The sequence below is a fragment of the Indicator indicator genome, chromosome 5 (genome assembly GCF_027791375.1).
Source record: "Indicator indicator isolate 239-I01 chromosome 5, UM_Iind_1.1, whole genome shotgun sequence".
NCBI classification, from domain to species: Eukaryota; Metazoa; Chordata; class Aves; order Piciformes; family Indicatoridae; genus Indicator; species Indicator indicator.
Window position 1 is genome coordinate 10,818,292 of NC_072014.1, and position 23,883 is coordinate 10,842,174.

Consider the following 23,883-nt stretch of genomic DNA (forward strand, 5'->3'; position numbering starts at 1 on the left):
GAGACTGCTTACCTCCCTGCAGCAGCAATTTTTCATGGGGTAGGAGAGACGATGGGAAGAGATTTCACCAATAAATCACTAATTTTGGATTTCCTAGTTACTACACCCTAGGAGCCAGTTCTGCCCAGCTCAGCCCATCACCCTTGAGGAAAAGTATCAAGAAATTTCAAAATGCTAGTTCAGAAAACCCCTCCAACAGCTCAAGCTGTGCTGGTTGTTTTCTCTTACAGTTCAGTGTGACCGACGGCATCAGCACCTGAAGTGCTGCCCAGCTAGAGTTGGGATTTAAGACAACAACATTAATATTCCCTTTACCTGCTGTTGCACCCATCCATATCTAAGTAAAACACACATCTCATCTCATATATATTTCATCCCACCTCGAATACTGCTTCCAGTTCTGGTGTCCCCACTTAAGGTGGGGCAAAGATCTGTTGGAGCAGGGCCAGAGGAGGGCTGCGGGGATGGTCTGGGGGTGGAGCACCTCTGCTGTGCGGATAGGCTGGGAAGAGCTGGGGTTGTTCGGCCTGGAGAGGAGAGGACTTCCAATACCTGAAAGGATCCTGCAGGGGGGGTGCAGGGGGATAAGAGCATCCACCAACAGGAGAGGGGGAAATGGATTTAAATTGAAGGAGAATAGGTTTGAATTGGATCTTGGAAGAAATTCCAAGAGTGGATTGTTCAGAGAGATTGTGGATGCCCCCTCCTTGGAGATGTTCAGGGCTGGGTTGGATGGGGCCTCGGGTAGCCTGGGCTAGTTGAGGTGTGTCCCTGCCCATGGCAGGGAGTTTGGATTGGATGATCTCCGAGGTCTGTTCCAGCCTAGGCTGTTCTGTGATTCTGTGAAAACCATGGAGGCTTTCCCTCCCTCTCAAAACCAGCCAGCCCTGCTGAGAGGCATGTGTGATGAATCAAAGTGATACATAACAGCCATAGTAATTTTTCCTCCCCTGCCTTTTATGCTTTGCATTTTTTATGTCTGATCATCTGCTTTACACTTACACAGATTGTATTTTAACCACACTTTAGTGAACAAACACACACCAACAAGTGACTGCTTAGAAAGAGATCTTGAAACATCCTTTCATATTAAAAAAAAAAAAAAGTATGTAAAATGTCAAACTCTATGCACAGAGAAGTATGCAAGAGGCAAAAAATAGCTGCTGGGGAAAATATTTAAGGAAATCACTTCATTGTGTTAGTGGTAGAAATGATTGTCTTTTGAAAGCATTATGAGTAACAGATGTATATTTTCTGATGAAATGGAGAACATTGTGTGATATGAAGAGATCACCACACTATATAAACTCTAGACAGACATAAAAAATTCAGGGTATTGAAGACTGCATGTGTTTTAGGATGTGAATTAAGAGATTGGCTACCCAGGTTTTGGTGCTAATTAAAGGTGCTCACATTAAAGCTTTTCAGCATTTTTGCTAAGCTTCCCAACCCTGCAGTGTTTATATCAAAAGCTTCACCACAGCATTCACCCCCCAAGGAGTACAAGGAAATGTCATTAAAAAAACAAAACAAAACAAAACAACCAACCAACAACAAAAAAAAAAAATCTAGGAAGCAATTTCCTTATTGCAAATAACAATAATCCAGGAGAATACATTTGTGAGACAGATATCTGTCATAATCAAAACCTGAAGTGAATTGACATAAGCTCACATTCCTGTTTTTATCCTCTACCTCCTGCAAGCTGGTGTCATCTGCAGCTTCTGTGATCAGTGGTAGTTTGGGTCACAAAGCAAGACCATGTTGAGCAAAGGAAGTTGCTTCTTGTGCCTCACTGAGTCAAGCCAAGCCAAGTATACCCTAGCTCCAAAGCACCAAATAATAAAAATAACTTCATTTACTGCCTTAAGCCAACTTCTCCCACCAAGCTAGAGGCTTGCTGTTAGCTCAGTCAAACCAGATCTGAGCAGAGCTTTGGTTCAAACTGTGCAAAGCCATCCCAAAAAGCACATTACCTCTGCAAAAAAACCTGCTGTCCTTGCTTCTGCTCTAGGGCTGTCTGCTATAGGAGGTCATCTTCTCTCCTCCCTGGCAGCACCCATCTCCTTCTCCTTTACTGACAAGGATGCTGGTGAATGTGGGGGAATATAAGAGAAAGCCATGCTCAGGAACACTGCTATTTAAATGCCAGCCAGTCTCTAAAAGACCTCTACAATCTCTTCCTGCAAGGCTTTGCTCCTTCTTTGCTGCTCATCTCCTGTGATTTTAGCATGGAGCTAAAACTCATCTCTTGTTGATGAACAATTCCCTTTGCTTTCATATAACTGAAAAAAAAACACGATAGAGGTTACAGAGAAAGCTGGAAATACATCTGGAGGCCTCTTAAAGGCAAAAATGGAATAGAAGGTAACTAAAAAAACCCAGCCAGCCAACTTACTATTGCTTGAAAAAGGCATTGTAATTCCCAGCTGGCTAAGGCAAATAAAACATTTTTTTATTTGTTTTAATACACTGATATCCAGGTGTTCCCCAAGAGCTCACTTGAGTTTTAGCTGTTTGGGTTTGCCAGGATGGAGGTACATAGAATACAGCTGGTGGTTTCTCTACTGCAAGTCTCCAGGGCTGAACTGTGACCCAAAGGGACCTAAAAGATATGGACTCAGCTCTGGCTCTCCACCAGGCTCCTTGTTTGAGCATGGGCAAAGCAATTCTTCAAGATGTTTCCAGCTACAGCAGCCCTAAAAATGTAGATGTAGATTCACCATTGAGTTTGGAAATCTCATTTCATGTAAAGCTCAGTTGCACACCACTGGGGGAGGGTCACGAGGAGTGTTGCAAGCAGGGGAGATTTCACAGCAGCAGGGAGATTTGCTTTTCCCTTCTGCTGCATTTCATGGTTGTAAACAGCCCCATAAGGGTCTCTGCAGCTGCTCAGTGTTTAAACCTAAAAAAACCTCAAATGTTTGCTTTACTCCTGTCATTTATTAGCTGGTGAGACATTAATTTTCACTGCTTTATCTTGATGCTCTGTTCACCCCCAGCTGTTGTGACTGCAGAGGGATAGGATGCCAGCAGCTAATAAACAGGATGATAACACAACTTCCTGCATTTTGGGGAAGAAATATGAGCACTTTTACAGCACACAGTATTTTAGCAGGCTGTTTTCCCATACAGTGCATTTTATTTCATGCTTTTCTTTCATTGCTAGCAGTATTTTAAATCTCACTGGATGCTGCAAGGCAAGCCCATCTCAGGAAACTTGCAGCTTTTCCATAACCCTCTTCTGCCCAGAGCAGACATGCTCTGGTGGGGTTGGATGGGTGGTTGTCAGAAGCTTGGTGCTGTATACAGACCTCAGTTCTGGAACTTGCAGCTGAGTGCTCAGAGGCAGGGAACCCTGCAGCAGGGTAGCTCCTGCTACTCCTGTTCCCATGGGGAAGCAGAGCCCAGCTTTCCCCTTCCCATGCATGCTTTGGGTGTACCTAGGTTTTCTGGGAGCAAGCTGTAAATTAGCGATGCCGTCCAACAGAGCAAGGTTCACTCCCACTGCAGGCACTGAGAGGTTTGGCTTGGACTGAAGCAGCCGGGGGGATGGATGGGTGCCAGCTAGCAAGGGTGATTTTTTCAGTCTTTTTTATGAATGATAGTGATACCTCTGGGCTGCAGCAGCCTCTATACATTGAGGAGCTGCCAATATCAGGGAAGCCTTGCCATGTCTTAATCAACGCTACGTGCTAGCTGCTAGCTCTGGGCACCTATTCAATGTCCCTTCACCAGGCCTTGTTAGTATCATAATACACAAATGCAGGGGGAAAGGTAGAGGCTAACTTCTGCCTGACTCATGCTATGTAGCACTCAGAAATGCCATCTGGAGCATGTGGAAGAGCGAATGCTGCAAATCCCTTCTCCCCAAAAGAACCAGGCTTCAACCCAGCTTTGTCACACAGGGGGCCAGTGGAAGTGCCAAGGTTGCATCAGGTTTTTAGAAACAAGGTGGAGGTTGTTTCCTCCTCTACACTGACACCCTCCCACCCCCCGTAGCCCTGAGGAGAATCAGCTGTTCAGGATGTTTGTTTCTGAATTTTCCATAATTTCTGACACTAGGTTTGTTTCCAGGTGTGTGAAGGACAGCCATTTGTGTAACCACTATGGCTTTCCTTAAAGAGGGGCTTAGTCTTTCCCCCCAGGCCTCTTAACTCTTGTGTCGGTCATAAATCTCTGAATTGATGAAGGTTTTTTTTGTTGTTGTTGTTGTTAATGATGACCCAGTTAATAGCTTGATGTAGCTGAATCACTTTTGGCTACTCTCAGTAACTGAGCTCCTTTTAGGGAATGAAAAGTACTAAATCACTGCATTCCCTTTTGGGAGAATATTTTCTCAGTTAAGCAAGCCTTTCTGGTTTCTCCTCTGTAGGCTTAGAAATGAAGATTAAATAATAATGTGGCCATCTCTATGACAACAGCTTTCCTGGAGGAGATGTCGTTTCAGAAGGCTTGCCAGGTGGATCACAGATAAGAAACTTACATAAATTATAACATTGGCTCCAACACATAAAATATTATTCTTGGTGGCTTTCCAAAATGTGATCAACTGGTGCAGGCTATCAGCAAGACTGTGAGCTTGGGGGAGTCCAAAGTCTTTTTGCTGTACAGCCAGATCATGTGTCTTGCTTGGATCTGGAGTAATTAAATTTCCATTTGTTTGGGACAACTGAAAAGGTGAGCTGAGGCAAAGAGGGATGTTCAGGGCAATTATGATTATGGTTTTTGCAAAAAATTGAAATAAGAAAGGATGAAAGAGGGAACACTTTGGCCAAGATGTTTCAGATGGTCATCTATGAGCAAGGAGGACAAGTGAGAGGCCAGATATATTTTGAGGGTTAATGGCAGAAATCTAAGCTGACAATTTTCCTGTACATTTCCTGGGACAACACAGGCAAGAGGAAAGCCATCTAAATCCACAGGAGTGATTAAATACCAATTCTGTGAGTAATGATTCCTATTCCAAGAAATGCTTGCTACAAAGCTGACTTGGTCCAGCATGAAAATACTTTTTTCCTGCTAGAATGCCACAAAGCACTGCAAAGCCATGTGGTCTGGCTTTTCTATCTTGTGCTCCAGCTGTGCCTGGCCAGCACTGCTGCTGTTCCTCACTCTCCCTCCTTTTTCTCCCCTAGGTCTCACATTGGGTGCTTTGAAACAAAAAGAATAAAAGGAAAACTCAAATAAAAGATGAAAATGAGGAAACATCGACATTTGCCCTCCGTGGCAATGTTTTGCCTCCTTATCTCAGGCTTTCACTTGGTCCATGGCCAGCAGCAAGCAGGTAAGACCAGGCTGCTTTACTTGACTTGGCCACTGTACAAACATGCCACTAGTTTGCACCGATGCGTTTGCACCATTTGGTTTTTAGCTTGCATGTTGATGGTAGGTTGTGATTTACCTTCTGCTCCTCAGCTCCCACTTGGCTGAGGGTCCTTTTGGACCCCCAACTTTGGCCAATGTGCGTGGTGCCTTTCCTGAGCATGTTGCTGGCTGGTGGCGTGCCTCTGAGGATGCTCTGCGGGGGACAGAGGTGCAGAACATGCACCCAGGATGACTCTGAGATGGTTTTGCCCTGGGCAGAGCTGTTTTACCCTCCTTGCATGTGTAGTAGGGCATTTTGCAGCAAGACAAACACTGCCACTGGCCTGCAGAAAGGCTGCTTGGGTTTTTTTAAGAGGAGGCACTGGTGTCTTTGGGACTGTAGCTGGTGGTGTGGAGGGTGTTAGCAGCAGGAAGAATATGGAAAACTCATGCCGGCACCTAGGCTGCTTAAACTGGGCAGCTCTTTCTTCCTTCAGCACTGCCACAGGGCCACCAAAGCCCTGAGCCAGCAAAAAGAAGCATAGGAGACTATGGGTGATTCGAAGCAGAGCGTGCCCAAATTCACATGTGAAGTTTCAGGTGTCTTTGTCTGGCTCAGGGCTGGCATCCAAACCCATGTGCTGAAGGTCTGGAAGGGGAAAAGCATCTGGTCTCTTCCCCTATGGGAAGAGCAGTTCACATGCTGCCCTTCTTGTCCCCAAGTGCCTGTGGTAACGCTGATGGAGCACTGATGGCTGCCTGGTTTTTCCTCAGCACTGCTCATTTTGCTTTGGGCAATAAAGAGAAGCTAAGCTTCACTTTCACCACGCAAAGAGGCCATCGGTCATTTGGGTGAGGAGGAGGCATGCTTACTCTGACTGATAGAAAACCCTAAACCTCCATCTGTTTTTTTAAAGCTGTCAAAACCGTTGCTGTGGCTGATATAATATTTCTAGTGGATTCCTCTTGGAGCATTGGGAAGGAACATTTCCAACTCGTTCGAGAGTTTCTGTATGATGTTGTAAAAGCTTTAGATGTGGGAGGCAATGATTTTCGCTTTGCCCTGGTCCAGTTCAGCGGAAACCCCCACACAGAGTTCCAGTTAAATACCTACCCCTCTACCCGAGACGTCCTGTCCCATATTGCCAACATGTCGTACGTGGGGGGAGACACCGAGACTGGAAAAGGATTAGAGTACCTAATCGAGAACCACCTCACTGAAGCTGCTGGAAGCAGAGCTGGTGAAGGCGTCCCCCAGGTTATTATAGTCTTAACGGACGGCCGCTCCCGGGATGATGTGTCTCTGCCATCATCTGTCCTTAAGTCCGGCCATGTAAACATGTTTGCGGTCGGCGTGCAGGATGCAGTGGAAGGGGAGTTAAAGGAAATAGCCAGCGAACCCTTCGGCCTGCACCTTTTCAACCTAGAGAATTTTACTGTTCTGCACGACATAGTTGGAGATTTAGTGGCAAGTGTCCGTTCATCCATGCCTCCAGAACAGGCTGGGGCCAAAGGACTGGTTAAAGACATCACAGGTAATGGCCGACTGCTGATGGCTCCCATCGGCTTGGTGTCTGCTGGCCTTGCGCTGTTTAAAGCCTTTGTAAGGGCGCGACTGAGATGGACCTTCAGAGGTTTAAAAACAAAGGTTTGAAGCGTGTGGCCCTGGTGTTGTATCTATTGATCATGCAGAGCTGCAAGGAGGTAGTACAGGAGCCCTTGGACGGGCAGCAGCCCATGATGGCCATGCTTTTGTGCCCACAGCATGCGATTGCAGAAGTAGGGAACTCTGCAGGGTTATTAAATTGCCCCATCTTATCCACTCCTAAGGCAGAGACAGAGGAGATGAACACACCAGCTGTGATAGCCACCCTTTGAGGTCCTGACTGATAACCCTCTGAAGACCAAGGAGGTCACTGCTGTCTGCAAGGACACCACTTGGGATGTCCCTTTGCAGCTGGTGGGGGAGATAGGTAATATGCTGCTCCAGAAAGTCACATTGTTGTCTGAAGACAGAAAAAGCAGTTCAGTGGAGAACTCCACTGAAACCTCATCCCTGAGCTGGCCCTTAGGCTCTCTCCTCATCCACTTGGAGAAGGTGTGTGGTTGGAGAGTCTTTTTTTGCGATGCCACCAAAATACCTTCTCTGCAAGCTGATGGCTTCCACTTGCTGGAGTGCTGGACCTTTTCTGTAACTGAAACCTCCCTGCAAACCATGTTGACTTCAACAGATCTGCACTGACCACAAGCTGGGGGCCCAACTTGCCTGGAAAAAAATGACACTTCCTTCACCCCTTCTCTGTTTATGAAATTTCAGCGTGGAAAGGGCCTTCTGAACAGCTTTGTTGTGTTTCAAAACAGAAGTCCCAGAGATCAAACCTTTCTTTTTATTCCTGAGACTCCATCTGAAGGTCAACAGCTCGTGGGGTGATGTAAGGCAAACGGCAGTGTAATGAGGCAGCGTAACATTAATCCCCCTGTGTTGTCTTGCCTGATTAACCCTCACGCCAGCCCCACGGGGTGCTCTCCATCACTGCATGACACCACCGAGCAGCACCAAAAGGCTGTGCTCACACGTGTTTGTGTTGTGCAAAGTGCTTGACAGGGCAAATACCCAGATCATGTGAAAGCCACAGGCACAGGGAAGAAAAGCAGCTGCCCCAGAAAGATGATGTAAGGTTAACCAGCTAAGAAAATCGTGTCAATGTATGTGGAAGACAAATGTTATACCCAACCTGCTGGCAGAACTGCTGTGGCTGTTCAGCAACCTTCACCGTGAAGGACCCCAGTGCTTCCCTGTTGAAATCATTAGGGGAATTGGTCTTTGGTGGCTGGCTGGGACATTCCAGTGGGACAACCCCATAGTATATAAACATCTAGAGTCACAGACATTTCTTTAAAAGCTTTAAGGGTACATTTCTGCTTTATGTATGTCATGCATTTCCGAGTTCATTTCTATTCAAAGATATTTTTTGAAAACATCTTCCTCCCCTTATAACACGAATTTATTGTAATGCTACTTTTGTAATTTTCCCTTTATGTGACTTGAATGGATGATCTACAGAGTGCCATTAAACATGGACAAAGATGTGACAGATCCTAAATTTTGGATGACAACAGTGTGCAAAGTGTGGTGCAAATAACTATTTGCATAAGAGTTTAAGAAGTATCTATTCAGCTGATAACTCCGTGTAGCACTAAAATGTATAAAACCACCATGGATGTTATGCTAGAAATGAGCCCTAATATGAATAAGAACTGTAAAAAAAAAAGAACAACCAACCAACCAAACAAAAAACCAAAAAACCCAAACAAACCAAAACAGTCCCACAGTAATTCCAGTGTAGAATCCCAAATTTGCTGGTCTGTGGCAGCCCCCTGAGCTGACTAGAGTAAGTATGAAAGTCATCCTCAAGTTTGCCCTGATGTGTTCATTAAATCTTAGCTGTCTGTCTCATCTGACCTTCCTTGCTTAGTTGTGTAACAAGCATGCTTTTATTTGTTCTCCAGCACCAGCTCGTTCCATAAACGTGCACTGAAGTTACAAGGTTTTTTTTACAGTGATGACAAATTATCCAACACATCTGGTTTGTAGCTATCTTGTCTCTTGTGGGAGTGACCCATGCTGCTGTGCCGACACCCACTCGTGTCTGAAATCTTGTTGCTCAAAAAGATGTCCAAGGTATCTAAAGCAGCACTGGGCACAACCACTTCAAGATTTCCTTTTCATTTATGTGATGAAGTAGAATGTTTAAACTCAACTGAAAAAGGCACAGTAAAGACAATCCTAAACACCCCTAAATTTTGACTGAACAGAAATACAAATCCTGGAGCCCTTTGCAATTCTGAACTATGTCAATATTCTCCAAGCCAGTGCTGGCTGTTAAGGCAGCCCAGGCAAGCCATGATTGCCCTGGAGACATTCTCCTTTGTCACCCAAATTGTGGCATTATTTGAATCTCTTGGTGTTGTGGTGTGGTTAAAGGCACAGCCTTAAAACTACCACACTTGGTGGCATTTGTGATGTATAAAAATTGTTTACTAGAAAAATAACTAAACAGGCCAAGGAAAAAAAAATATATTGCCACTGCTGGTTAATAACCAAGTCAGCAGATTTATGTTTGGCCTTGATAAATGATATGCCAGTTTTGGTACTGGTTTCTCCTTCAGCTTTCAAATTTGAGAGCTGGGTGGGATTTCCAAATGCTGCTTAGCCTTCATTCACAAATAGTCTGAAATTTAATTTCTTAACAAAATTGGATAATAGTGGCATGGAAACATCTGAGCATGCTTTGGGGTCATTGCCCTCCCCTTTTTTTTGCATGCATACAGCTCTTGGTGATGTGATGGTAAATTTAACTGAGCAAAAGGAGTGGCAGCAGACACCAGAGCATTTGGGGTCTGCTTTGGTAAGTCTCACAGTGAAAAAGCTTCCCCCATAGCAACCATGTTAATGCCATAGAAAAGTTTTGTTTGGTGTGTGTATATTCTCAACAGATGCTTGCAATCATCTCAGTGTGGTCACAACATATAGAGTTGGATAATTGTGTCATGACTGATTTCATCACCCTGTTTTAACCTGATTCTGCATTCCTTGATTGAATATCCATATGAAAAATCCAGACCAGACCCCTCTCTCCATAAGCAATGCATCTTTGTGCAAAATAGCAACAACAAAACCATTTTTGCGTGGCACACGTTGACAATTGTGTGAGTCAGCTTGCTGGACAAATACCATCAGGTACATGCTAGCATCTAGTGAAAGAGTAACAGTGCCAGAATAATAATCAAAACCCTTTCAATTATTTCTAACAAATGCATTTCAAATAAGAATCCTTCATGGTGGGAGAAGCCAACATATTCAGCTTCTGTTTTTAACCAGCAAAGGAGCAGAAGTGCAACAGAGAGGCTGAAAATTTTGAAAATTTCCACATCCCAAAACCAGTGGAATTTTTCTCCAATCTCCCTCAAAAAAAAAAAAAAAAGAAAAAAGAAAAGAAAAGAAAAGACATTGCAATGAGGAAAAATGCCTGTGAAATGTACTGTCCTCATCAGCTATCTTCAGGGTGGCTCTGTTTAAGCAGACTGGCCACTCATGGAATGGATGTAGGTTTCCAAAATTGTATTTGCCAAGGTTTCTCCTCACCTGCCCATAACACTGACCCCCTGCTGGTAACTGCAGCTACCAGCTCAGGTTGCCTCTGCTCAGACCATCTCTTGATGGGTGGTGGATGCTACTGGGATAGGTCTGGGAGGTTGTATTCAATCAGAATGCAGAACTAAGAGGCAAACATCACCTCCTCAGTGAACATGTTTTGTTTTCTCATTTTCGTGTTTCTTACTGGTTTTCCAAGAAACATGTCAGAACACTGTACAACTGCATGTAATCACCCATTTTAATGCTTTCACCTTTTGCATTTCTTTTTTTTAAAGCTCAAGAGTCTGCTGACCTTATTTTCCTTATTGACGGATCAAACAACATCGGAAGTGTCAATTTTGAAGCCATGCGCGATTTCCTTGTAAATTTGATTGAAAGCCTCAGAGTTGGAGCTCAGCAAATACACATTGGGGTGGTGCAGTATAGTGATCAACCCAGAACTGAGTTCGCTCTGAACAGCTACTCCACAAAAGCGGAGGTTCTGGATGCCGTGAAGGCACTCAGCTTCCGCGGTGGCGAGGAAGCAAACACCGGTGCGGCACTGGAGTTTGTGGTGGAGAACCTCTTCACCCAGGCAGGAGGCAGCAGGATAGAGGAAGCGGTGCCGCAGATTTTAGTACTGATAAGTGGTGGAGAGTCTAGTGATGATATCCGAGAGGGCTTGTTGGCAGTGAAGCAAGCTAGTATATTTTCATTTAGCATTGGGGTCCTGAATGCTGACAGTGCAGAGCTGCAGCAGATTGCTACTGACGGAAGCTTCGCATTTACTGCTCTGGATATCCGTAACCTTGATGCTCTTCGAGACTTATTACTGCCCAACATTGTTGGAGTGTCCCAAAGGCTCATTTTGTTAGAGGCCCCAACCATTGTGACTGAAGGTATGTATGCCTTTCTGCTGCATGTCGATGAATCGATGGATAAACGAGCTTTTGCACGCTTTAAAAACATATTTATTTTAGTTATTATTTTTTGAAAATTATTTTTGCAATGCATTTCTCTGATCTGCTTGTGGAGAAACAATGGGAAAGACAAGAGTCCTGCAGCTAATATGCAGAATCTCGTTTGCCCAGTGAGTTATCTTTTGAAAACCATGAGTCAGTAACAGGCATGGCATGGGCTTTTAAAGGACTCCAGCAGAGTATATAAAAAACTCATATAATCCTTTTTGGGGTATCTAAGCTCCCTAGGGGTAAACATTGCAGTGTTGCCTGTTCTGGAAACATTTATGTTGCAGAAGCTTACATTTTATGTCAGTTGAAAGTGTCATGAGAATGAAATTTGGCTGTGGAAGCTAACAGGAAGGATAAACGGATCCCTGTTTCACAGAGTTGAAATTACCAGCTTGCTAAAACAGTACAATTCCACACTTCGCTGAAGCTGTGCTCTATTCTGGGGTAAAGGGTAAAATTCCTCTGATGCTGAGTTGAAAAGTAAACCAACCCTTACTTCTGAAGTGAAATCCCTGCCCTGATAACATATAGTTCCCTTAAATCCGTAAGCTGAGAAAGTTTGCAGCTTTCCAAGAGACGATGGGAAACATCTGGGTCAGTATTCCACCTAGGTCACTTTGTCACTCCCAAGTCCTCACTGACATAGTTTCTCAACTACTGTTAGCTTGAGTGCAGTAGAATAATGACTATCTGGATCTGTGGAGCAGGTAGGTGCTTGTGAGTTTCTTGCTCTATGCTTTTATGACTAACTTAAATTTGCTGATAGAGAGGCTTTATGAAAGACACAATACGTCGTATTTCAGAGCCGCCTGGAAAAGGCCAGGCTGGAGCTGCTGCACTTCATTACCAGGGAGTTTAATGCAACCAGCACTTTCGGCATCCAAGTGCCAATCTGGAGTTCTGTACACACTGTTCAACTCATGATGTATGTTGACACATAAAACTACATTCCAGATGTCTTCACTGATCTATGTCTAAACATGGTTGCTTTCCAGTGGCTCAAATCAAAGGGAGGTACTTGCTTAAAAGATCATTTTATGACCTTGCCTTGATTATTCCAGGAAAGAACATGAACTTTTGCTTGTAGCACGTGAACTACATTTAGCTAAATAAACTGAAGTACGTGTGTCTAGCTGGAATATGTGCATGCCAGGACTCATGCAACTCAGTGGAAAAACCTCTCTTTCTCCCGCTCTGAATTTTAACAGTTGGAATGGCAAAATTAAAAATGTTGGTGCATTTAGTTTCATTTTTCACTTAAAATGCCAGCTTATTTGTAGAAGGTCTTCCAGTAGCATCAGCCTGTGCAATTACCTAGAGATGGATGTACCAAATGGAGAAGTGGGTATTTGCTAAGGATCTTTAGGGAATTTCCTTTCCCGAGCATCCATGGAAATTAATTTTAATTGGTCTGCTTGACTCACATCAGTGCCTTGGATGTTTACAGTGCAGATTTGGGGGACACATCACAGTCCAAAATGGATGCCAGACTCCATGAGGTACTAAGTGTTCCTGTGAAATTCTGAAGTCACCTCACTTCACTTTGGGTCTCTGGCTGTCAGCCAGTCCTGCGATGAATGGGTGTCTCAAAGTGCTTTTCTCCCCTCTGGTCCAACTACTGTGGATTAAATTAGATGAGATGCTTCACAAAAGATAGCTGAGATACCATTGAGGAGGGAACTATGCAGGGCTAGGTTCAACATTGATACTTTCCTCCAACATTCCCAAGTTTTAGTGTCAAAAATCTAATGCTTTGATCCCAAATATTTTGCAATTCCAGGGAGACTTTCAGATTTACTGGGATCTGGTAAGACTCCACCTGTAGTACTGCGTCCAGCTCTGGAGTCCTCAGCACAAGAAAAATATGGACCTGTTAGAGTGGGTCCAGAGAAGGTCACCAAAAATGATCAAAGGGCTGGAACACATCTCAACTTCTGTGAGGACAAGCTGAAATAGTCATGGGTTTTCAACTGGGAAAGGAGAAGGCTCTGGGGAGACCTTGTTGAAACCTTTCATTACTTAAAAAGGAGTCTATAAGAAAGATGGAGACAGTCTTAGCAGGGCTTGTTGTCACAGGACAAAGGGTAATGATTTTAAACTAAAAGAGGGGAGATTTAGACTAGACCTAAGGAAGAATTTTTTTATAAGGAGGGTGATAAAACACCGGCTTAAGTTGCCCAGAGAGGTAGTTTCCTGTCCCTGGAAACATACCACGTCAGGTTGGACAGAACTGAGCAACCTGATCTAGTCAAAGATGTCCCTGATCACTGCAGGAGGGTTGGACTAGAAGACCTTTAAAGGTCTCTTCCAATGAAAAACTTCCTATGATTCTAAGATCAGACCCTATGAGATGTGTACAGCCTTGCTTGAACGCTTTTGTTCTAATTGTGCTCATTGAAATGAGCACTGTGGGGTATTTCTTCCTCTGGGTTTTGGTTTCAGTTCTCACATTCCTCTTCTCTAAGGAAACACACTGCATGATTTTAGAGGTGCAAGAGGAACAAGTAGCACATGGAGCTATTCCTTACCAGCCTCCCTCATCTTTGTAAAGCCCCTTTGATGTTTCCCACAAACTTCTATATAAAGTCAAAAGTTTCCAGGGTCTCCATTTTTGGGTATCTAGCTGCTAAGGACAAGCTAAGGAAGTGCTTTGGACACCTTTCCTGGGTGATACAAAGAACAGACTTCAGCCCTTGTTATCATTTGGAAAGTTTCCTGTTTTCAGCCCTCTCTTCCTTGTAGTAACTGACAAGGAAACAAATCTGGCTAGGGGGATGAGTGCTGGAAATCATGCCTTGGGGAAAGGGATCATTCAGAGAAATCCTCATTGTTTTGTGAGTAGCTCTCTTTTCACAGCCTGGGCAGTCAAATGCAAACCATGGGCAGCTCATGTGAGGCTGTGGCTGAAGGAGGGTACTACCATATTCGCTTTGTACGGGTTCTCATCATTTTGTGTCCTATAGCACCATGGCAGGCTATTTTAAGCTTCAATTTTGACAACTGGTCCCTAATAAATTTCCAGCAAGACTCTGCAGAGGCTTTTGCAAAGACTCACACTTGCTGGTGAAGGCAGATCTCCCAGGGTCTGAGGGGACAGCCGAGTTGCAGATGTCATCTCCAGCTCTAAATCACTTGTCGGAGTAGCTCATTCTCATGGCATTCACCCATAATGAGAAACCTGACAGAGATCGGCCTTTGAAACCACTGCTTTTCATAGCCAGCTGGTGTCTGGCCAAGGAGTGCTGCAGCCAAAGCTTTGTTCTTTATTCAAGTCCAAAGTAAATAGCCTCCATGCAGAGAAGCCCCAACGGGCTGAGGGGCTACCCTTTTCCACCCAGGCAGGAAAAGAGAGTGTTTGCTACCACTTGCCCTGAGGGGTGTGAGATCCTCACAAAACTGGGTCTCCTCTTCCCCCAGGCTGTGCACTGGGCATAGCAGTGAGCTAAGGAGATTATGGTCCTGCCACCCTCAGTATTGACTCCATCTCAGGAGCTCTTAGGTGGGTAGGTGATTTGAAGACACCCTACAGTAACACAATGATTTGTAATGCTCTAGCATAATTTGGAAGCAACCTATGGTTTCCTTTTTCACTTCAGTGGCATGAAATCAGGGAGCTGATGATGTGAGTGGGTTTGTCTAAAAGATAGCGTTATCCCCCGTGATGATAGTGTATAATGCTTTTAGCACAATGGTATTGTTCTTGTTAATATTTACTGGGTTTTGGTGTGATTTGCTACAGTAAATGTGATGGTGCTTTGGTTCCAATGCTGCACAATAGGTGTTTTTGCCTCCTTAACTTTCTTCCTTCAAACTTAGCCAGGGAACTGTAAAGCTAACTGTGTCTCCTTGCTCTGTGTTCTATGCCATTGTCAATTGTAAAGCTTCAGAGATTACAGCCTAGGCGACCCATTGTGTTATGGACATGGCAACCAGAATATAATTCAGCTCTTCCATGACTGGGCTGACTGTGCCAAGAAAAAACATAACTTGTTTTTGTTAGATAAGGAATAAGATGTAGGATATGAAAACTCAAAGTCCAGGTATGTGGAGACTGTTCTTTACTGGTGTCATTGCTCTTGGAAACCTAATCCTTCTGAGACCAAACTACACTCTGTCATGATTCAGATGGCTCCGCTGCAAATAAAGGGAGCGTTGCCTACTTGTTTTATCTCATGTGCCAGCTATATGCCAAGGTTTCTCTGACTGCCTTTGTTGCTTTCTTGTTCTGACAAGTACATGCATTTTAATATTAACTTATACAAACAACACACTTCTTACAACTCTTCAACTTTCCTCTGTTTTCTAAAGGGGAAACATTCAGTCAGATTTCTTATTAGCCCTCTGCTAGAACTTAAAAAATAATCATGTTTTGAAAGCAGGGCTCTTTTAAAGGTGTACTTCAAGCACACAAGAAGTCCTAAATGTTGCTGAACTGTTGATGTAGAATTCATGCACTCAGTGTGGTGAAGACGTCTGCTAACATGATGTCTGTGTGTTACTTGCAGTTATTGAAGTGAACAAGAAGGATATAGTCTTCCTGATAGATGGCTCCACTGCTCTGGGGACTCCCTCCTTTAACTCAGTTCGTGATTTCGTTGCCAAAATTGTCCAAAGGCTGGAGGTTGGACCTGACCTGATCCAAGTGGCGGTGGCACAGTACGCAGACACTGTGAAGCCAGAGTTTTATTTTAACACTCACCAGAGCAGAAAGGATGTGATGGCTAATGTGAAGAGAATGAAGCCCATGGGTGGTACAGCACTCAACACCGGCTCAGCACTGGACTTTGTGAGGCAAAACTTCTTCACCAGTGCTGCCGGGTGCAGGATGGAGGAAGGGGTGCTCCCCATGCTGGTGCTCATCACTGGTGGTAAGTCCAGGGATGCCGTTGAGCAAGCTGCAGCAGAGATGAAAAGGAATAGGATTGTGATCCTTGCCATTGGGTCGAGAAACGCCGACCTGGCAGAACTTCAAGAAATTGCCCATGAGAGAGATTTTGTGTTCAACCCAAATGACTTCCGCCTTCAGTTCATGCAAGCCATTCTTCCTGAGGTGCTTTCACCTATCCGGACACTCTCTGGAGGACTGATTATCCAAGAACCACCACCAGGTAATTAATGATCTTTTTCTAATTAAGGAGGCATTCTTTATACCTTTGTCAGCTCTTATTCTATGACATATAGAGCTAAGGAGGAGAAAGACATCAAGCACAGCTAAATGTTGTTTCTTTGATTTGCAAAATGTACATGAACAGATCAATGAATTTGGTAGTGGTGTTGGTGGTTGTTGCAGCTGTGTCATTCCTTCCTGAAGATTTTCATCCCACTCCATATTTATCACCAACATGTAAAGTTCTGGATGTGGAAGATGTGCTTTGCTAGTTAGGTACTGGAGTCATTCAGTGGAGGCTTTTTCTCTCACTTATGGTTTGTGTAACCTACAAACAGAACACACTCTGAATCTCTTCCTCAGTTTGAAAATCATACATAGTGGATATTTGCCCAAGAAAGCTTGAAAGTTTCTTCCCAGTGTAAAGAAATAAGCAAGTTCGTTCAAGGTGATGTTCAGAGGAAGCTAGCCTGACACTGCCAGACTGAAACTTATTTAAGAACATATTTTAGTTTTCTTATCATATACTCAGCTCAAGTCCTAAGAGGCATACAAGACTATTGCAGTGTTGACTTTAATTTGATCTGTTTAGAAGATGATCCAAAGCCCCATGAAGCCAGCAGATTCTTTTTACTTGGTCTTGCCATTGACATCAGCAGACCCTGGAAGCAATCCAGGTGCTAGAGCTGTGTCTTTTGAGGCTGTTTCCCCTGCATTTCAGGAGCATTTCTTGCTGCACAGAGGTTTTATACCAGATTTATCAGGATTTCTTCCCAATAGAGGTGGTGGAAGTCGAATTAATGTTACACTAGATCTTGTTTGAACTTTGCATTTCTGTCGCATGACATATAAAAGTTAGATAAATAGGACTACTTCCAACTCCCAGTAATGTCAATAGTAAGGTTACCATTGGCTTAAGTGGGCGTTGGACCATGTTCATATTTTTTCTAGTTTCTCCAACTAATTTAAAACTATAAACCCCAGCGCAAAAGAAGCAGAGTTTTTGAAAATGGTCCTTGACAAATTAAAGTCTATGACTGATTTACATGCAGAACAGACATTTTAAAATCAATTTGCCCATACTTGTCCTTAATTAAGATGAATATCATGACACTTAGCATTTAATGAGCTTTTTGTTCAGATCGTGTTTCCTGCTAATACAGTTTTGCATGGCTATACACCAAACCTGACATTTTTATTTTTCAATGTAAATTAAAAATGTTCCTAAATGTTCTTGTTCTTTAAAGCCCATTCATACAGCTTTTCTTTTTTCCCAGTCCTTTTGCTCTACTGTACTCACAGCTGCTCACATGCACAATAAGCAAGTAACCATATCCTGCTCCATAAAATGACTATGATTAGTAACATAACTGATCTTGATCCTGGGCAGTTTGTTATACTTCAGCTAGATGTTTTCTCACCCTGGGCCTTGAATAGTAGTTTTCTAGGAAAAGTTAAAAATACAGAAAACAATCTGTAAAATCTGAAAGCAATGTCTGTATTCCAAAGAGCCCCTTTCTCACTTTTGGTTTTAATTATCTTAGTATTTTTTATGTTTTATATATAGGACAGCAAGCTTATGGGTTAAAGCAAGCTAGAGACATGGGTGAATATAGTCACATAGCTATAGGTAAATGCTTTAAATTCAAAGATAATAAACAGAATTAGAAATGGTCATAAATATATTCTCAAATACCTTATTTAGAGGAAGCCATCCAGGGAAGATGGATTGGATTCGCTCACTCATTGATTCTCTGAGACCTTATTTAAAGTGTCACCATTTTGCTCTGTCATCTGGATATGACATGTTTAGAGCAAAAAACTCAGGATGATATTATATAAAAAACTTTGAGAGGATATTGCAGGTCTGTGTCTTGGGGCTTAGATGCTGGGAGAAAACCTAGGAAGGATTTAACCTTAAAAAAGGAGTCAAGCACTGTCTGGTTACTGCCAAGAGTGGGAAATTTCTCCCCATTCAACATCCCATAAAGTGGGTGTCTATAATTGCAGACATCAAATGCAGTTGTCAAAAAGGCAAGTGTCTCAGGCAGCAGCTGCAGCCTTGTCTGGACCAGCTTTTCTAAATCTATTAATTACAGCTATTTGTAATACCCACTTAAAATACCAACCAAATTCATTACTTGGCAGAAGTTTTTTTCCCAGGCAAGTGGAGCCTAACTCTGTGCCATGGGCCAAACACAGACACTGTGCTGGCTGCACAGCATGACCAGGAAAGTCACTGCAGGGCAGGACATGCTTCTGTACATCTAGGGACGTGTAGGAGCATCCCTGTGGAACAGGGGATTGCTTAATAAGGGGGTGATAGTACTTGGTGTAAAAAGCACACTTGAGGTGCCAGAGAGCAGAAATGTTTCCTAAAGATTTGTTGGCAAGCTCCAGGTAAATGTGTGGTGACTTGCAGATAAGCAACATGTCTGTAGGCATAATTCAGCCTTGCTCCACCAAAATGAATGAAGTTGCCTTTTGTGAGCTAAGGACCTGGCCCAGAGCATGCAATGCTGGCATTACAAGCCATTGAAAACATCTTCCATGACAGAGGCTGAGCCCTGTTGATAAACCTACCATTTAAAAGTCTTTTCGATATGAGTCAGAAATCTTCCCTGCCCAATTCAGTCACTTCCAGCAATGTCCTTGTCACCACTGTGCTGACCATACCTCTTGTCTTTTTCTCCCCTCTTCCTCCTAACCAGGTGTCCATGCGTGTACAGCATATGCTGTATGCACACATGAAAAAAATTTCCTGTTTGTTTTCTGTGATGTCTCATGTTATTTTCTGTGCTCTACTGCAGTTCAAGTAACCAAAAGGGATATCATCTTTCTTTTGGATGGATCACTCAACGTCGGAAATGCCAACTTCCCCTATGTGCGTGACTTTGTTGCCACCCTAGTTAACTACCTTGATGTCGGCAGTGACAAAATCCGAGTTGGCTTAGTGCAATTTAGCGACACTCCTAACACGGAGTTCTCCCTATACTCCTACCAAACCAAACCAGACATAATCCAACGTCTGGGGCAGCTGAGGCCCAAGGGGGGGTCAGTGCTGAACACTGGCTCTGCACTGAACTTTGTGCTTTCGAATCACTTCACGGAAGCTGGTGGGAGCAGAATAAATGACCAAGTGCCGCAGGTCCTAGTCCTGGTGATGGCAGGGAGGTCTGCCGACCCCTTCTTGCAAGTTTCCAATGAATTAGCTCGGGCTGGAGTGCTGACTTTTGCTGTTGGAGTTAGGAGTGCAGATAAGGCAGAACTTGAACAGATTGCCTTTAATCCAAGAATGGTGTATTTTATGGATGATTTCAGTGGTCTGACAGCTTTACCCCAGGAGTTAAATAAGCCTATAACAACCTATGTTAGTGGAGGTGTGGAAGAGGTTCCACTCACCCCAACAGGTAATATATACCTTCCTTCATGTTGAATGCTAAATTAATCTTATTTCTCTTGATTGTTTGCTCCCAATGTACAGCTTCGTATCAGTTCAAAGCATCCTCAGTCATCTAAGTGGTTAGGGCTGTGCTTAACCATCAATAGATGGCTGGTTTTGATCAAGCCGTCGCTAGCACAGTTAAAAGACAGCAAAATTTTAAGTCTTTTGTCTGGTCATGACTGAAGGAGGATCCAAGCAAGTCTATGCCCACCAGTCACATACTCAGGTGTTCCCTTTCTGTTTCCATAATATTATCACAACCTGTAAATTCATTGGCTATGCTAGCTTAGGCAATGGGACCATATTCTTTTGGCCAAAAGGAGTGGTGTGGAAAAGTTAAAGTTGTGCCAAAGAGCACAGAGGAGCAGAAGTCTAGTGCAGTACAGGTGACCAAATACTTCCCCACGTCAATTTTGGCAAAGTGCTGTTAGCAGGCTGTCACAGAGGCTGAATTTGACTCCAGATATTCAAAGATGCCTTTCAGCATCAAACCCAAAAACTGCTGACAAGTTTAGCCCTTTTAAAACAGGGGTTTTCTTACTAATGCCCTTATTGTGGCTATGTGCATATGAAGACACAAGAAAAACCAGGAGATCACTAAGATTAGCATGAAAGATGTTAAGACAGATATGAGATGCTTGGGTCTGCTTTGGATAGCCAATGAGATTAAAAGGGCTTAGAATGGAAAGAGGTAAAGGACTTTCTCTCCTCCTAAAGTCATAACTCGCCTACGGATTTAGATGCTCCTTGTGATGCAACTGGGAGAAATACTTGAAGAGAATATAGAAAATGCTTAGTGTGTGCATGTATGCATGAACTAATGTCTATTTGTTGTCTACTGAGCATTTGAACAGAAAGAGAACCCACCACCCGTTGCTGTTGTACTACATGACTGTATTATCGGCCTATTGTTAGACTATAAATGTCTGTGGCCTAGTCTGAATCAGCCAATTTATGATATGATGGATATGATGTGATACAATATATGATATGACTATCTGGTGCATGATTTTATTGAGTCTTAGGAGAGATGTGTCCTTGTTTCCCCTTCTTCCTCATATTGAAAAAAAAAAAAGAGAGGTACCATTTAGTCAGGTAGCCCTTGAATACTTTAGTAAATGAAAATAACTTGCTTTGCATATTGAAACCCAGCTAAGTTGCAGAGACATTTCTAGGATGACATTTAAGAAGAAAAATGCCTTCACATCTTCCCCCCCCCCCTTCTCTTTTCATTTGTGAATTTATTCTAGAAAGCAAGAAAGATATTTTATTCCTGATTGACGGCTCAGCCAACCTGTTGGGTACCTTTCCTGCTGTCCGGGACTTTGTACACAAAGTCATTTCTGACCTGAATGTGGGTTCCGACGCCACGCGAGTAGCTCTGGCTCAATTCAGTGACACCATCCAAGTTGAATTTGACTTTGCTGAACTGCCGTCTAAGCAAGACATGCTTCTGAAAGTGAAAAGGATGAAGATAAAAACTGGGAAACAACTTAATATTGGAGCTGCTCTTGATGAAGCTATAAGGAGGTTATTTGTGAAGGAAGCTGGAAGTAGGATTGAAGAAGGAGTTCCTCAGTTTTTGGTCCTCCTTGCTGCTGGGAGATCAACTGATGATGTGGAACAACCATCAGATGCTCTGAAACAAGCTGGAGTTGTGACCTTTGCTATCAGAGCCAAAAATGCTGACCTTGTTGAGCTGGAAAAGATTGTTTATGCTCCTCAATTCATTCTGAATGTTGACTCCCTCCCTCAGATTTCAGAGCTTCAGCCAAACATAGTCAACCTGTTGAAAACTATTCAACATCAGCCAACAGGTACAGGCACCGCTAGAGTTTCCAAGAGGCTGAAAGACACACCTTACATGCCTCCCTCAGTTTGGTAACTAGGGAAGTTGGGTCTGGTGATGCTTAGAATGATTAGGAACTGCTGTTGTAGTTTTTCCTCTGGTCAGACCCTGCTCCAGCAAAGCACTGAAGTCCAAATAGATTTGTGAAAATGAGTAAGCAAAAGCCTTCTTGTTCAGTTGCAAGAGCTGCAGTAGGAGCTGTTACCAGTGTGTAAAACTTGGTACAAACCTGAAATAACAGAGTTGTTGCCTCAGAGATCTTGCATAAATTGATGTGCAGTGCTGGGCAAGGGTTAGAAGAAGCCAATAAAGGCTTATCTTGAATTTTCTTTCCATCCTCCCTTTTTTGGAGGAGTGGTAGGGAGCAAGGAGCACTGTAGCACACCAGATTCGCTCTTGCTCTATTATTTCTTACGAGATGTGGCAGCAGTTTCTACATTTTTTACCTACTCACCAATAAATTAGATGCTCTTGACTGAATTACCTTTACAAGCTGAGTAGATGAGTATGGATTAATTGAATAATAAAATAAAAATATAATTAGAAGAATCATGCAGCTGTAACTATAAATTCACACTGTGGTACTGGAAATTGTGCATATCCAGCTGTGTGATTTCCTGAGGTGGCCCTACTTTGAGAACTAACCTGCCTTCTAACAGCAAGTGGGGCTGAGGAAAAGTGCAGTTAACATCTACATCATCTCTCTCTAGAAGTCCTGTGCAGATGGACTTAGAATCATAGAAGCATTAAGAAGAAATAGAGGTGGAAGGGATCTCAGGGTGCCATCTGCTACATACCTTTGTCCACAACAGGATCTTCTTGTCCAGAACCAATTGACATTGGTCTAATCTGTTCTGAAAACCCTTCAATGGAGGACATTTCCCAGCCTCCATAATCAATCTCTTCAATTGCTTTTATCTATATCAGTAAATGTTTTTCCTTAATGTCAAACCTCTGCCTTACTAGTCAGAATTTAAGCCTTCAACTCAATAAGGATACAGATGTCAACTAATTTCTGTTTTTTTGTGTGACAGCCTTCCATTTACTTCAAACTTGCCATGTACATCTTGTCTCGGTCCTTGTGTCACCAGCTTGTGTACTCAGCTAATTCTACCTTTCCCTGTAGGTCTTCTAGGTTTTCTACCATCTCACCCTTATGTCTCCAATGTCAGCCTGCTCCAAATGACCAGAGCATAACAGTGGTGTTCCCTGGTCATCTCTTTTTTTGTTGTAAAGTCTGTGTGTGTGTACACCCTTTTTGTGTAAAGTCATTATCCTTCCCATATTTGTGCAGCTTCTGCCTCAATGTTAGACTAGTGCCACTACTGCTCTTGAATTGCATCCTCCCTTTTCAAATCGCTTCTGCCTTGTCAAGATCATTTTGGATGCCTTTGAACATCAAGTACTGTGAATAATTTTTCTAATTCCTCACAAGCAGCCACATCCTCCTACTTTTCCCACTATTCTTGGCTAACAGAGAGCCACCTCATAAGAATGGCCTTACTTTTTTCTTCTTTACCTGCTACACAAAGACTTTTGATAAAACTGTCTTTCTTTGCTCCTGAACTTTAGAGGAAGTGTAGGAAGCTAAGATGCACCAGGCAGTGTCTGCCCCCTCCTCTGACCTGATTTTCTCAATACAAGCTGTATTAATATTCCAGTATTGTGCATTAACTCACCAATTTTCCAACATCCTTCTTAAATAATAAACTTGATCTGAAGTTTGCATTAGGACTTCATCTGCCCTTGTTAATTCCTCCTATATCTAGCATCTGCAAGCAGATATTGAAGATTTTCTCCAGAGGGGCAGGTCATGTTCCTGCTTGCCCTGCTTGACCCTGCTATAAACAAGCCAAAGACACTTTTGGTGATGCCACCCATCAGTTGCTGTGTTTGAGAAGCACTGATGTTTTCTGCTTGGTTCAGCTGAAGCTCTGCAATTCTGTTAGTCCATACTGTGTCAACAGTTCTCTGGTCTTTGACATTTCATAGTCTTGATTTTAGAAAAACAAGACACAAAAGTTTGGTCACAATTAGCATTTTTCTATGCTTGGAGATAGTAAAAAT

At 43.2% G+C, this 23,883-nt stretch overlaps 1 protein-coding gene across 1 annotated transcript in view; it reads left to right on the forward strand.

Moving 5' to 3' along the window:
• Window positions 1-5,199: 5,199 nt before the first annotated feature.
• The window catches only part of COL6A3 (collagen type VI alpha 3 chain), a 56,297-nt gene continuing 37,613 nt past the window's right edge, over window positions 5,200-23,883 (forward strand). Inside the window, exons 1-7 of the mRNA XM_054380876.1 lie at window positions 5,200-5,287; window positions 6,225-6,842; window positions 10,741-11,343; window positions 15,921-16,523; window positions 19,333-19,932; window positions 21,218-21,784; window positions 22,025-22,027. Coding sequence (XP_054236851.1) covers window positions 5,200-5,287; window positions 6,225-6,842; window positions 10,741-11,343; window positions 15,921-16,523; window positions 19,333-19,932; window positions 21,218-21,784; window positions 22,025-22,027 — 3,082 coding nt within the window. The remainder of the gene's footprint in view (window positions 5,288-6,224; window positions 6,843-10,740; window positions 11,344-15,920; window positions 16,524-19,332; window positions 19,933-21,217; window positions 21,785-22,024; window positions 22,028-23,883) is intronic.